The sequence below is a fragment of the Amphiura filiformis genome, chromosome 5 (assembly GCF_039555335.1).
Source record: "Amphiura filiformis chromosome 5, Afil_fr2py, whole genome shotgun sequence".
NCBI lineage: Eukaryota > Metazoa > Echinodermata > Ophiuroidea > Amphilepidida > Amphiuridae > Amphiura > Amphiura filiformis.
The window spans coordinates 23,300,521-23,316,570 of record NC_092632.1 but is presented as its reverse complement, the minus strand read 5'-3'; the positions used below and the strand labels follow the sequence as shown (position 1 = coordinate 23,316,570).

The 16,050-nt window shown below is 37.8% G+C and overlaps 1 protein-coding gene across 1 annotated transcript; it reads left to right on the top strand.

The window, feature by feature from the left end:
• On the top strand, window positions 1-14,868 carry LOC140152815 (uncharacterized). Its single transcript, XM_072175322.1, has 6 exons — window positions 1-153; window positions 6,760-6,912; window positions 8,340-8,570; window positions 10,346-10,702; window positions 11,502-11,660; window positions 11,955-14,868. The coding sequence occupies exons 2-6, from the start codon at window positions 6,816-6,818 to the stop codon at window positions 14,366-14,368; spliced, it is 3,258 nt and encodes a 1,085-aa protein (XP_072031423.1). The 5' UTR covers window positions 1-153; window positions 6,760-6,815; the 3' UTR covers window positions 14,369-14,868.
• The last annotated feature ends 1,182 nt before the right edge of the window (window positions 14,869-16,050 follow it).

The following is a 16,050-nucleotide window of genomic DNA, read 5'->3' as shown; positions in this document are numbered from 1 at the left end:
TGAGTTTGTAGTGCAGTTCTGCATTAGTTTTTGTCGTGTTTGTTTGATTGTTTACTAGTATTTCCTGAACGAGATCTGAGATGATGCATATCCCGTACTTGTCCCGTACAAGTTGAATTTGATTGAACATTGGTACCTGGCATATTTGGAATGGTAAGTATTGATAAACTTTATTTCAGAGTAAAGCTTAAAATTGTTCGAAATGTTCTAACTTTCGTATGAACAACCGATAGCTTGTGATACGAAAGTTAGAACTTGCAAGGATGTTATCGTATGTAACGTACTTGTTTACAGTACGACAGCAACTTCGTGACCTCTTTTGTTCGATAGAAATTTTTTACGGGTTGGTGAACACGGGTTACGTAACTAAATGTTGAAAATTTGGCCGGCAAACATGCTTTAGCGAAATAGCGCCAGACCGGGGAGAGCCGGGACGGTTGGGGCTTAAATTGTGTACCATGATCACGGAGAAGATACCAAACATTTGTGCAAAGAACAAAAAGCGAGTAAAAGTTGAATAATATTGAAAATAAAGAAGCTTGAACATGTCCAAAGTGGCCGAGAAAATGAGAAAAATTGCATGTCACGATCACCAAAATGGTTATATCTACAACTATGAGCAAACGCCGGTCTTATGCTTTTCTGTAATGATAGATATTAACTAACTTGAGCTTGTATTAAATTTTCAGCGAAAATGATTGGTGGAACAATCGAGTCGTAGGTTGGAAAGTTACTCTCAAAGCGGCCCGTGTCTCAATAAATGCGTGTCCCGTTAGTGACAAGTGTCACTAGCAAAATAGCAGCCGGTCTTGTCATTATATCGAATAATAATCGTCAGAATCGTCCAGTTGACTCCAGTGATATTTCTTTATTCAAGTAAAATACTGCATTGACTTACAAAATATTGAAGTCAATATAAAAAGTAATATCACCTCATTTGACTGAACTTAAAAGCAGTTTTAAAAATATTATTGTTGATCGAGTCCCTGAATGAGAAATAAGATTGCAAAAGATACGAGTATGTTACAGCAGGTTGTGATGGTCTAGTGGTTGGCCCGTGGTTTGAAGTGCGAGAGGTTGAAGGTTGAATCCTACAGCATTTCGATTTTTTTTTCTCTCTTGTTCTGTTAGGCCTATGGTGTAAGCCCGTGAGTATTATGATCAATTAAAAATATTTCTATGCAACACGTTTGCAATGTTTTTCTTTATGTGTAGGCCTACATATTAAAAAATAAGATAGCGTCAGCCATAATTTACGAATTTCAAACCTGATATTTTGGCATAATATTATTTGTAATTTTTACACCGTTCTTACACCCTACCCAGACATACACATAATTGGAATCAGCGTTTCATTGTCTAGAGTAACTTTAATTATCTTCAATAGAACACCACAAGCGGTCAAGATAAAAAAATGCTTTCTTTCATTTTACCTCATTATTTCTGCTTCAAATGATCAGAAACCCTTCCTGAAAGTTGTTTACTAATATCATAAATATTTTCAACAAAAAAAAACCCGCTATGGTAGGGTTCGAACTCCCAACCTCACGCACTTCAGGCACAGACTTTGCCACTAGACCATCACAACCTGCTAACCTATTGTCGTATCTTTTGCAATGTTATTTCTAATTCAGTGTCTCGTTCAACAATAATCTTTTTATAATCTGTTTGTAAGTTCAGTCAAATGGCTTGAAATTACGTTTTATATTGACTTCGATATTTTGTATGACAGGGCAGTATTTTGTATGAATAAATAAATATCACTGTAGTCAACTGGACGATCCTGACAATTATTAATCGATTATATGGACAAGGCCGGCTGTTAATTTTCCTGCTGACACTGGTCACTTATGGTCACGCGACGATTGCGAGGGGAAGCCGTTTTGAAAGCAACTTTCCAACCTACGACTTGATTATTCCACCAATCATTTTAGCTGAAAATTTAATACAAGCTCAAGTTAGCTAATATCTATCATTACAGAAAAGCATACGACCGGCGTTGGCGCATAGTTGCAGATATAACCATTTTGGTGATCGTGACATGCATTTTTTCTCATTTTTTTTTTTTTTTGGCGCACAATAAACATTCATTTTCTCCACAATAATTGGACTTTTACACGTTACTGTTTGTCTTATACTCATGTTTCATATCTTATCTATGGGCTCAATATGGAAATGAAGGGAGAAACCACTTGTGTATTCCATTTTTTTGATGTTTTCTGAAAAACTGTATTTGCCACCTGATTTACAACATTACGTTACGTAACAGCAAAGGTCACGCCGGTAAAAATTACCGGAAGTGAGCTAAGTTGCTGTCGTACTGTTTACATGTACGTGTGATACATGTACGCAGTTGCCATACAGAGTACAATTTCATGCATATGAATAAAACCGTCTTCCTCAAGTTAGTGGTTGTCTCCAAAATATCATGAAATAGTTCGTGACATATTACCGACACACTGTACTATAATATTTTCTTAAATTTTCATACATGTACTTACTTAAAAACGTCAATATTCGTTCTCCGAACGGCTTCGATCAACGCCGTGTTTCTGCTGTATATGCACCCACTGACCTCCAGCAGTGTTGCCAAAAATGTTAGCCCAAATCATGAGTCAAATAAATTAAAAGTCGATCGATTGTTTTTAAAATTCATACATTGGTATCTATGGGATAGCAAAATACCATAAATTGCCTACGCCAGATTTGAAAAGTTGCTCAATTACTTTCTTAACCATCAATTGGTGTCTATTGGACAGGAAACTGTAGTGTGGAAAATCTTCAAAAGTCATCCTTTTGGGCTACTAAGTCGCTGCTTTGCCAATCCTGAACTCCGACGCGTGCTTATTCCACCAGCCGTCTACACTGCGCATGTACTGTGACCACTGATCAGTGACTGTGACTGATTATGACCCGGATGTACCCAATTGAAAAAGGTCGTCTCTAGCGTGTACATCGGTGACAGTAAATCGGCCATGATCATTGCTCGGCGCATCGCACTGCTGTGACCTAAAACATCTCCAGAATGTACTTCAAAGATGTATTTTTTCTCTAAAAGTAAGCAACCTTGAATCCGAAGATACATTATGTTAGTCCAGGAAAATTGTAGCCAAAAGTGACATTCGGAAGAATGTTTTTTTTACTTGCGTTAAAAAAAGTATCAACGCTATGCAGACGCGTTTTCAAATAGCCGTAAGTTCTATCTTATGCACACATAACTCTCGTGTCGTCGTGCATAAAAGATAGATTTTTCGATCAAGCTTAAAATTCACTGAACTTAGCTGAATTAGAATTTTTCTTAGTACCAGTTTACAGATCCGGGTCTCATGGGTGCCAGCATATTATAGCCAAAATATTAAATTCTCGATCATGAGAGCCAACTTGGGTACGCACAGTATTTGCGCCGAGCGTACTACGCAAATACCGCCCGGTGGGTTCAGTTTGTATTTAAAGGTAGGACGTATGACCGTTCCAGGATTTGAAAATGACCCCTATTTCACGGGGAATCGAGGACATTTGCAGCAATTTTACCCCCTATTTTGCACGAAATCAAGGAAAATTTGCCCCCAAATACCTCCCCTATTTTTATCATTTCGAGGACGCATTTTCATTTCACCCCCTTATCACGACACAAGGAATCGAGGACATTTTTCCGAAATAAATACCCCTATTTTTACCATTTAAGGACGCTTTTGAATTTTTACCCCTATTTCATGGGGAAATGAGAACAATAATGAAAACTGTAGCGGTAAAACGCGGACGAAAGTCCTAGAAATACACTCCTATTTTTCATTTCAAGGACAATTTTGCTCCAAAACACCCCTAATTTGAACAATCGCGAACAATTTTGTCCTCAAAAATTCATGGACATTTCTTGAAAAGTACCCTAAAATTGGAACCATCATGCGTACACATTGTCAGTGAAGACTGAACCCACCGGGAAATACCGGCGCTAAAGCTGAATTTATTCTACTTCTACTTCTACAAAAATACTCGTTAACGCCTGCTCAGCAACTTAACTATACTCGATCGGCGAGCGATTGCGATTTAACGCGATGGGCAATCGCCAAATTTTGCGATGCATCGCTTGTCGCTTTTGCATTTATACTTATCATAGCGATAGCGATTGCAGACGACAATTAAAATATTCTAAATGCCACAAAATAAATTTTTAAAACATCAGTTGCTGTCAATTATTATTGCTTTGAATTAATTCATCACCAAAAATTAATAATCGAGAAAAGTAAATTAATTAGCAAAATAATAGATTCAGATGCAAGCTTGTATATGATTGGTTGACGCATTCATGTGTCAAGCAATATCGCAGGGAAGTTGAGATTTCTTCAACTTGCAAAAGCGATGTCGTTTTTGCCTCGGCGATTTGAATCGATTGATCGGCTTGACGCTCTTGAAATGTAAGAAAACATTGAGCATGAGTGAAAATCGCTTTTCTGCAAAAGCGATTGAGTACATTTTGTATAAATTCAGCTTTATGGCGCAATCACAGCTTTTGAGAATTGACCAATCACACAGTTGTTGCTAGGCAAAGTCAAGGTTCAGTCATGCGCGATTGTGATTTGTGTTATTCTATGAAAAGTACGCTGACGCAGAAGGTACAAATGTACATCCTCTCATGATCGAGAAATAGTTATTTTGGCTATACATGTAGCCCAGGGCACAGCATCACCATGAGGTCAATAATTACATTTGTACAGACGAAATCACATGGAAATGTAAACGCACCATCAGGCGCTGGATTTTTTTTTTTAGAAATGAACTGAATTAATAAAATTCACCTCAGTATAGATATCTTTCCATTCCATTTTTAATGAAAAGAGTCATAATAATCCTATTGACCAGGATTAATTGAAGCTTGCACTCTATCATTGCATCTATAGAATTGATTGAGCCACACACCACACAGAGTTTAATTCATACAATACATATACAAGAGCTTATGATTTGAAAAGATCTCCACTTGACGATAAATTTACTCATAGTAAGACATAGCATGTTGAACTTGAAGGTTAAAGTATTTCTGGTATTTTAATACTCCTAGACTATATAAAAAGGCCTGTAAGGGCTGTGCAATAATTATGAGCCCTGGGGAGGGTAAAACTGGGGGGCAAGAAAGTTTTGGCGAGCTGAAAGGGGGAAAGCAATTTTGGCAAGCCGTTTGGAAATTTTACACCCCCCGGGGTTCATAATTATTGCACAGACCCTAATGGCAAATGTATGTTGATGGTGCAGGTGAGCTGAAATGGGCTATGCATGGCGGTGTCTAATTCTTTTGATAGTACCGGTACTATTATTCTCAAACAGTATATCACATTTTTTAATTAATGTACGATTTAAAAACGTTATGGTGAAAATGCAGTAAAATATACGTGAAAACAGCAATCCCAGCTGAGTGTATTGAATCAGTTCCAATTATTGAATACGTGGATCAAATCTTTATATTATTATTTTATTAGTCGCTTTTAATAATATTGGAAAGTTTCTGCATTTCTCTCTCTAGGGGTAAATCATTGTAAGCAACTTGCACCCCTTTAAGGGACCGATCGTTATTTACGGCAGGGGGGAATGGGTGTTTTGGCAAAAATATCGACAAAAAATTTCGCGTTCCCCCTCGCGTCCGCTCAAAATTTTCGCGTTCCCCTTGTTTTCCCAATTTTCTCCATTTAAAATTTAACAATCCCCCTCCTGGTTCAACTAAAAATTTCAGGTTCCCCTCTCAAGACCACAAAAAAATTTTGTGTTACCCCTAAATTTACCCATTCCCCCCCCTGCCATAAATAACGATCGCTCCCTAAGTTTAATGTTTCTTGCAAATTTTACATTGAGGCTGGTGTTTCTTTCCCTTCGATGTTGTGATGAATTCTCTGTGGTCCACGTATTATCACCCGTGATGCGGCGGACATTAATTGTGCCTCTTCAGTCTTCTATTTACAAATTTGAACAGATTTTTAATATTTAGGGCAAAATGTAGGGCTCAACCGATAGTGGGATTGAATATCGTATCGGCCCGATATTTTAGATATTGGTATCAATTTTTAATAAAAAAATTTTTGTCAAAGCTTTTGGCAGCTTTGGAGAACCCCTGAACCTATTGTGACCTTTTTAAGTTCTAAGATCATTCATAGTACTTTACTTTGAAAAAAAATTACAGTTTGTTAGATCCTTAACCTTAATGCAAACCATTATGATTATAACTAAAGTTTAACTCCTATACATGTATCACATATGCATCTATGACAACTCCAATTTCTATGCAAGTTTCAAAAATTGAAATCTAGACATCAATTGTATACAAATTGACACCGACTTTAACAGAATCAGGCATACATGTAATAATAATTTTTGATGAAAATATTTACCTCCAAACAGACCCCTTGTCTAAATATTTGTTTTGGCCGGCACCACCTTATTTTTTGGCCGATTTGGATGAAAAAGGTGTCATAATCTGAAGGAAATCATACCGCATAACAAATACATGTAAGCTGGTTCTCTAAGAAATTTGAAACATCACCATTCTTTGATCCATCACTATTACAATTGCACATTTTTGTGTGCATTTCACCCATTAGTTACAGTAAAGTCAAAATGGAAGCCGATCAGCGAGGCAACTTAGAAATTGTGCCTGTTGTTATTTTGGGTCATTGGGAAAGATTGGGATGCCCTGGTATACATAATAATCTGTGCAATTAGCTAGTATTTATCTTTATTATACTTTGAATTTATTTGCATATTTTTTTACAGATTTTTTATCGGACTACATCAGCAACATTGTAGAAAATCTAGAATAAGTGAGCATCATGGATGCGTGTATGCATGCAGGGATCAGTACGAAAGAACAAAGTGAATGGCAAACCGTGTGTAGACGACAAAATAACAGAAGAGAACAATCACAAGGTACTTTTAAAATTTTCTGCACATACAATGTAAAACAAAATACTTTAGAAGTAGTTCTGAGAATATGACTCATTCATAAGAGCCTTTCTTACATTTGGTTTGGCTAAATCAACTAACAGCTTTGTAAAGTGTGCATATTCTGTGATGGGACTTTAAAAGTTGCTTTTTTGGCCTAAATTAACTCACTTTTAACAACTATTTAGTCAAAAGCTTTTCTTATTCAACATATTTAGCCAAGTTGATCAGTTTTTGACAAACATAAAAATAATAAATATCAATTGAAGTAGAACTTGGTAGTCAAGCCAAACTATATGAAATGATCCACCGCTAACTGCAACCAAATCCATTTTGACATGCATCCATCTGCCAAAATATCGCACAAAAAATATCAAAAGTCTATAAGTGGTAGAATAATGCCGAAATTAATCCAAAACAGGCAAGTGAAATTTCAGATAGGAGATAGATTGACTGGTTTTGGGTTCACGAAGTTTTATAAATTAATAGGCTAAAACAGATAAACAATACATGTAGCGCGTCACAAAGCTGTTAGTCTTCACTGTGAGTGTCGTGGTCTCATTTCCCATGGCATAATTCATAAAACTCAACTCAGCAATCAATTTAGTAGTATTGTGGCAAGACCTATTGTTGCCAATGAGAAAAAATGAGGTTTTTCAGAATGTCGATGAGAAAGTAATCACTGTTGACAAAAGAGTAATCATTAATAATCATGTATGACTAAATAATCCTAAAAATCCTGGCCAAAAATCCTGGCCAAATACTACGTGTATTTACACAGGCTGTTGCGAGTAATGATCTTCTACTTTGCGATCTCTCTTCTGCCTGTGTTTATAAAGATCACATTCACACCCATGTTAATCTTTAGACCATCTGAGATCACAATCCAGGAAGTATATCTTGTGTAAAAACAACCAGTTTGGACCCCTTTTTGATGAGAATTCCTCCTCATGTCATCACCACATGCTTTCACCATTACTAATTTCATTGTAAATCAGCATAAAAATAATCAAAATAAAAGTAAATCAGCATAAAAATAATCAAAATAAAGTAGGGGGAATAAATGAAGCGATAACATGAATTTTGTTCAGGAGAAGTCCAATTCATTTAAATGGAATATGATAGGTGATATTTTAGGGCTGTAGAATTAACGCCATCATGGATACATGAAAAACCAGAATAACATTGACTGCTGACTTTGGAAGCTTATTTCTCTTGAGATTTGTACTATATATTCAAAGGTCATTCTATGATTGTAGATAAAGAATGTTGCCCTGACATGTGTGTATGTTTGGGAATCTTAATTTATGGCATGCATTTGTTTTAGTGAACTCTGAAAGTGTACTGATTTTTTTTTTTTTTTACATTGGGTGCAATAATTTTAAATACCCCACCACTTTTTTTTTCACTAGACATTCCAGATGATGCCAAAGCAGCACAGAAAATGCCAGCAGCATCTACATTACGAGTTCCTTCACCTGTTGGGATCAGACGTAGCAATTTCCAAAGAAAAGGATCTGGTAAAAGTGTGCATTCAGGGAACAGTTCTCAGACATCATCAAAACAATCATCAAGGCAACCTAGTTTATCAGACACAGCTTCATCCCAAAGTACTGTCAAATGTGAACAAAACACAGGAAAAGGTATGTGTGGGATTTCTGTTTAAATATGTGCACAAAGAGGACATGTGTGGACTTATTTGACCAGATGCCACATGAATTGAGAAAAAATTGACACAATTAAACAAATTCAGTCATGCCAATTTCATTTTTCCCATTTGCTTTCTAGATAGCTCAGTTGGTTAGAATACTGACTAGACAGCCGGGGTTCCAGATTTAATGTTTTTTCCACCATAAACAAAGAATTGAAGAGGGCAAGACTGTACTGTACATGTCTGAATGTCACCACAAGGTCCATGAGATCACTGGGAGTCAGATCATGATAGTATTTGAAAGTTAATGTGAATATATGGTCACTGTAATTTATGTAATAATTTATACATAATGGTATTCAAATACTTCCACTAAGGGCTCATATTGAAATACCCTACCACGCTTTCAAACAGAAAGAAGGCAGGATTCCCCTCGCTAAGCGCGCGCTTCAGGAAAGCTCGGTCATAAAACGGATTATAAAGATGGATTATATGCATCAGTGATACACCCTGCCTTTTGAAGTGGTCCATGACGAATGGGAAGAAAACAAACTGACTATGGCTCATCGCACAACCCAGGAAAGCGCGCTCCTAATTTAAGTGGCTAATTGTAGTGTTATAATCACACAGGATTTCAACAAAAGAAGGCTAGCATAGGAAAGCTGCAGGATGGCGCACACCTTCCTGTGTAAGGGAATTTCAATATCGCGAGCCCTAACGTTACCAGAAAACAGTATCTACATGTTGGAAAGAGTGAAGAGTTAACCAACCAAAGTGTTACTAGACATTGGAAGCTGCTAGTCTAGTGTATAAAGCGTCCCACTATACCATTCAGCAAATTACTTCAGCGGGGTCCGTCTGCCCTGTCTGATTGTCGCCAAGCTACGATAATTTTTTTTTTTAATTGCCCGATCAGCAAGCTTAGGTCAACTTTTGCTTGCCCGATTATGCCCGAATATTTGTGAAAGAAAATCATCAACAAGTTGCAGTACCGTATTGTAATAGCTAAAATTGCCTGAAAATATTACACTGTTATCATATTACTATTATTGGGATCAATAACAGTGGAAATTAGTTAGAAATCAAGTTGCTGGCTTATCGAGAAATATATTTTGTAACGTTTGTTTGTCGATCTGCATTACTATTAATGTAAGTAAAATATGAACGCAATAATGTTGTCATTGCACCATAATTTTGCAATTGCCCGATCGGGCAGGGTGCCTGATATCTTGCCTGACAGTATTTTTAATTGCCCTGAGCAATCGGGCAGGTGATTTATCGGAGCCTGATTGTCGGGTAAAAAACAAGGTCACATGTTGCTACGCAGCTTGGCCAGCAAATGAGGTGCTAATGTGATGATGACGTGATTCAATTGGCCAATCATAATCCCACTTCTGTATACGCCATAAACTGCGCCAAATTTACAGACCGCTGAAGTTCTCTGCTGAAAACTATAGAAAACAGATGTTTGTGGGTTTGAATCACAAGCGTTGCACATTTCCTTGCTTTTGTCAGTAGGGTTATGGGCCAGCCAGGATTACATAAATTTATAGGTCATCTAGTTTAATTGTAACACTTTGGCTTAACTTTTCACTTTTTCCTATATAATTATATTCAGTTTATTAATACCTCTTGTAGCCAGCAATCATTCCCCATTGTGTTTATTTTGTTCTTGTGCAGGATGCGTATGCTCTATTATTGCACATCTGCATAGTGAATACAGCGTAAATTTTAATCAACATTCACACATTGTATTACCGGTTACAGGTGATAATTCCAATGGGTGTGTGAAATCAATCAAACCAACCAGAGACCTACTCCAAGCAGTGGCCCAAGACATTCCAAAGAATGCATGGAGGTGGATTTTCAGGGAACTGATGAAGAAGAACTCAGAAAAAGGCAGGGAGGAGAATATCATACAGAATATAGAAGCCAATCATGACAAGGACTTGGGCGAGCAGAAGTTCCAGGCACTACTAGCATGGATAAATTGTGTAGGAGACAAGGCTACTGTGTATGATCTTGATCAAGCATTGAGAAAGCATGACTGTGCAAGTGTTGCAGATAAACACATCAGTGGTGAGCCTCGTGCTACATCCAAAGTAGCCCAGCAAGATAGTACAGGTTAGTTTAGATAATAATGGATTTTATTCTCACAACCTGATGTTTGTTTTTTAGAGTACGGTACCTTATACTATAAATTATAGCCAAGTTTTGTCATTTGATAATCCTATATAATTTTACTGCAGGGTTCATGTCTGTGCAGTATCTGAACATCAGTGCGACCATTTTTTTTTTTTCAAGCAGGTCTTATTTCTTTACCCCCCCCCCCCATTATTTGACTTTGTCAAAATGTTCATCCGCAATCAGAAATGTTTTGGAGAAATCTACATATTAATTATTATTATGTGCATTACAGAAAGTGTAATGGGACCTACAAAAATACAGGCTTAAGTTTGACACTTCTGCTGTATTCACCCTGGGAAACTTCCTTTCAGTCCCATTCCCCCCTGCCCCAATAGAGGTTATCCATGTTCTATAAGCTGCATATCCTATCAGCGACTGCTATACCTTGTTTAGGACTTTCAAAAGAAGTACCTGCATGTGCAACCATGACTGTTTCAGTATAGCCTGTCAAAGTCATGCAGGTAACTCGGAGGTTGTGCATTGAATTGGTTTGAATGAAGAATACTACAGGAACCAGCGCCTTTTGTTAGAAGTCACACATGAGTAAAGTGGATAACCTCTATAACTACAGCCATTCTTTGGAATGTGTAACACTGAACCCTGTGATGAAAACACACATGGTTAGCATTTTTCTGCTGTTGCCAAATCATGTCACAGCCAAATCGCTTCACATCAACCTGAAATCATTTGTATACAATCCGCTCACTTAAGGCATTTTGTGATTGCTTTCTTTCAGATGGCCCAGCTGTAAAGAAGGATGTCGCTCAAAATATTGAAATTCGGCGTGTCAGCGTTGATCAATCCAATATCCAGCTGTCTCAGGATGGTAATACAATTACATTCAGCGTGCCAGCACAAATACTGGCTAACACCAAGTGCCAGCAACAAAAACCAGGTAAGGTTTTCATTCCATTATCAAATATATACAATCAGTATCCATAACAAAAAGATGTGCTCAATGGTGCTCAGAAGGTACAATTGTAAAGGAAAAAATGAGAAAAGACCCCATAACGCTGAGCCTTAAGTACATCATTTTAGTTGAATTTAGACATTCAGTGTACTCAAGTACATGATGTACACACTTGCCAATTTGTATGATTACAAGACCGTTTAATAATGTAATTAAACAGAGGAATAGTCTATGAAATAACCGCTAATACTATCTTGTTGTTGCTATGTTTTCTTATAGATGACGTATCATCGCATGAATATAAGTCCAGTATTGTAGCCATATTGATTGCCAACATCATCAACCCCAACCAGTATCCACAGGGCTGCAAGATGAAACTGTCAGATTTAGCTTCCAAGTTTGAAGAAAAGTATGGTAGCCAGCTTAAATTCAGGAATCTTGGTGTGGGTAAACTGAAACCCTTTTTAGTGCAAAGTTCTTGGTTTACCTTACACAAGGATGCATCTGGAAACGATATTGTTGAACAAACTGCACCAACACCAAGTCCATCAGCTGATAGTGGAGTAAGTGGCATGTTCAGACAAGAATCGGTCATCAGTGATGATACAGGTTCTGAACGTGAGGATTATGACACAGCACACCATAGCCCATCTGAGACTCCATTTAGAACACCTGATGGATTTGCTAGAAAGACCCTCAACCCTATTGCCCTAGACATGGAAATGGGACTCAACGAGGGTATATCTGCACAGCTTCTAGAAGGGTTACTCAAAAGACCTCAAAGCAAATCCTTGAAGTTTGTTAATGAATCAGAATATCTTGACAAGAGAAAATTCACTTGTGATGTAGTTTCACTGTGGAACACCCCAGATAGACAAACTAGCTACATAGTAGTCGGTGTGTGCCCCAAAAGCTCACCACCTCATAAACGAATCGGTGTGAATGATATCAGACAAGACAAGTACTATCAGGAACTCTTTTATGAAGGAGCCTTTTCCTACAAGCCCCCTTTCAGGTACTCAGAAATATTATTTGAAGGGATAAGGTACGGAGTCTTTGTTATACCAAGAAGTAAAGGGTATGGCAATGGTGATCCATGCTATGCTGAAAACAATGATCGTTGTGGCCTGTGGCAACAAGAAAACATTTGCTACTGCAACCCAAAGAACAGTATTGCTGGGAGGAAAGCAACTAAGAAGATAATCAGGTGGTTTAGTGCTTTAGATAGTGTGACAGAATTTCCCACATCACCAAAAGATGCTGCTGAAGAATGGAATAAAGAGTGGGAAGACATCAAGTCACAAATTGGAGGATTGGTCCGTGACAGAGTTCCAAGCCTAGTCCTTAGTAGCTGCAATCCAGAAACACGGTATCTTGGTTCTCTAGGAAAATTCCCATGGGTCAAAGTGTGGGATTTTGACCCGCAGAGTAAAACATCTGGTGTTCTGAAAGCTTGCTATGACGAAGGCTTGAAAGATAGGGTTAGGGTGTCAACTTGGAAAGATGCAGCCTGTGATACTCCTTCAGATGGAACTACAGATTGGGTCTTTGTCAGAGGCTTAGAAGACATTGCAGACACTGTGATTGACGCTCAAGATCTTCGATGCTGGTCTAGGAAAGTGAAAACATCCCTCAACGCCCACTGTAGACAATTAGCAGAACACTGCCACAGTAAAGAGAAGCCCTTGTTGGTTGTCGTACTATGGTATGACAACTTCCAGTACATCAGCCATTTAGCTCGGCTTTTGCAGAAAATAGATGATGAAACAAGAGATGCTCAATTTCTCCTCATCATGCCCCATCTACCAAAAAACAAGATGCAAAGTATGCACCTAGAGGCTCTTCGTCAACAGGTCGGGATTGACCGTGTAGCTCAGATACCTCTATCGAATCTTTGTCATAATCTGTATCACTGCGCTTGCCCATTTCAAACTGAAATGGGCGGCAATTACATGCTGCCAGTATCAGATGGAACCTATGATGCCGATATCAATGATCGAGATTTCCATTGGTACAACGAAGAAATAGAAGTTCTTTACTCAAGTCCAATTGCTCAGGAGATGTGGAATGACACAAAGCTTGGTGAATCGTTCTTCAGTGGTGGACTTCTACAATGGACTGACTGTGAATTGGGCATGATAGATGCAAAGCGATCCCTCTACAAACCACTGATGCAAAATGTGATGGGTTGTGTGCGTAAACAAACATCAACAGTCATCAATCTGTTCCATGAACCCTCGTCTGGTGGTACTACCTTGAGTAGACGACTACTTTGGGATCTACATCTCATTACACCATGCGCCTACGTAGGCTCAAGCTCTTTTAAACCAAGCCAGGTTTACGAGAGGTTGGCATCGCTGTATCAGAAGACGCAACTACCGATTGTTCTTCTTGTGGATGGAGCTGTACCAAAATTGGTGAAAGAGTTGGAGTCCGATAAAAGGTATGTCAGTGTACCCACTATAATACTTCATGTACAGCAATACACTGGTGAGAGCAGTGACAAGACACATGGAAGCAATCAGCATTGGTTGACGGCAAAAGTGGACTGTTTAGAAGCCATGTCTCTGTTACATGTGTTTTCTCACAGCTGCTCAAAGGAGACACTGGTGAATCTAAGAGCACTAGTGGAAGAGGTCAAGGAGGGGAAATTGCATAATATGAACGAATTTAAGCAAATCCATGTAGCATGAAAAGGATCACTTGTGTAGATAATTTCTGTGTGTCAAGATAGCTCAAATCAGTTGAACTGAAAGAGTTTGTGTGTTGCTTATAGAGGGAAAATAGTGTACCTCTGGATTGTTTCATCATGCGCATGTCAAATTGTAATTCCTAGTGCATCTATGTTTGTGATGGGTATAGTGCATTGTGCCAATTATGTACCCTAAATGCTACATGCACTTTTATAACGCTTGTGATATTGAGCCTTTGCTGTAACAAAAATGCTAGAAGTGCATTATTCTGGATCCCCGATAATAACAATTCAATATTTGGGGGATTTCTCATAATTTGTTTTGATGATGGTGATGGTCATGCTTTTAGGTAACTTGGACATATGCTATGAAAAATGTTTATAAGATTATCAGGAGAGTTATATTTCTTGACCTCTGTGTGGAGGTGTTACCAAGTACACACACAATTTGAAATTTATGAAGAGATAAGCGAGGAATATTTCAAAACCAAAGGATATATGTATGATTTTTAATTCCTAACATTCTATAATAATTTTTTTAATGTGTACTGTTTTTATTATTCAGTTTTAACAATTGATTGACTTTAAAAATGAATTTTACCTTTCTGCTGGTCACAGGATGGTCTACCAAATCAGGACATTTGTACATTGCCATATTCATAAAATTAATAACTATTAAATGTAGAATCTGAAAGTACTTTGTACATGTACTACCATAACGTTTAAAGACTTGCTGCAGTAAATGTGTTAATATAAGTAAGGGAGCATACCAAATGATTGATGAAACCCAATAAACAAAACTAGATGTGTTATTGTTAGGGAGGTTATACACAGCGTTCGAAATAGGGCCGGTCAGCCGGCCATTGGCCTGTAACTTTTTGGCCTGGCCGGTAACTTTTCTGACTGGCATCTAGTTGCCGACCCGGCTGGCCTGTAACTTTTTGAGGCATATTTCGAACACTGGTTATACATGTATGTGTCTCAATCTCATGCACTCTTAAAACATTGATGTTTGTTGATGATAGGATGGGACCAGGTGGGCGCTCACTAAAAATTGGTGACGGGGATGTGCAACCACATTGACCTTTTTTACTGAACTCCCTCTTACCCAGTGACCCCTAGAGTTTTCTTTGTTTTATGGTCACCAAAAGACCCCTTTTTTCAAGAATTTTTGACAAATTTCTGATCTCTCATTGAATGACCCCATTTTTTAAAAAGATTTCAAAAAAATTCAAATTTTATTTACTTTTTGAAAATACTGTATCAAAAGGTTTGTTTTTTGACCCAAATGTTCCCCATACCCCTTTTTTGGCCTTCTCACTAATGTCAAAGCTCTTGCCGTAAGACCCCTAGTTCCGATCTGGTGTCTGCACAAAGTGCACATCCCCCTCACTACTAAAGTTGAGCCCCCCACGAGAAGGTAGGTGTGAGCTTTATACCAAATCTAGTTATTTCATCTATGACTTCATTTATCTACTGGTTTGTCCCCAAACTTAAACTATGAATTTGACTGTGTAATGTGTGTGTATACATTCCAAAATTTATTTTTTTAACAATTGATTGCACAGCATTCATAGAAAAGACCTGTGGCATATGTCCACATTGTAGCAATATCAAAGATTATTCTCAGGCAGAAGTAAAATATTTTAATTTTCACTGCCTCTTGTTACTTGCAAATTACAA

Coding starts and splice junctions, on each gene's coding strand:
- LOC140152815 (XM_072175322.1), top strand. CDS start 6,816: ATGGATGCGTGTATGCATGCAGGGATCAGTACGAAAGAACAAAGTGAA. Junction 6,913..8,339: donor CAGAAGAGAACAATCACAAG/GTACTTTTAAAA, acceptor TTTTTTCACTAG/ACATTCCAGATGATGCCAAA. Junction 11,661..11,954: donor GTGCCAGCAACAAAAACCAG/GTAAGGTTTTCA, acceptor GTTTTCTTATAG/ATGACGTATCATCGCATGAA.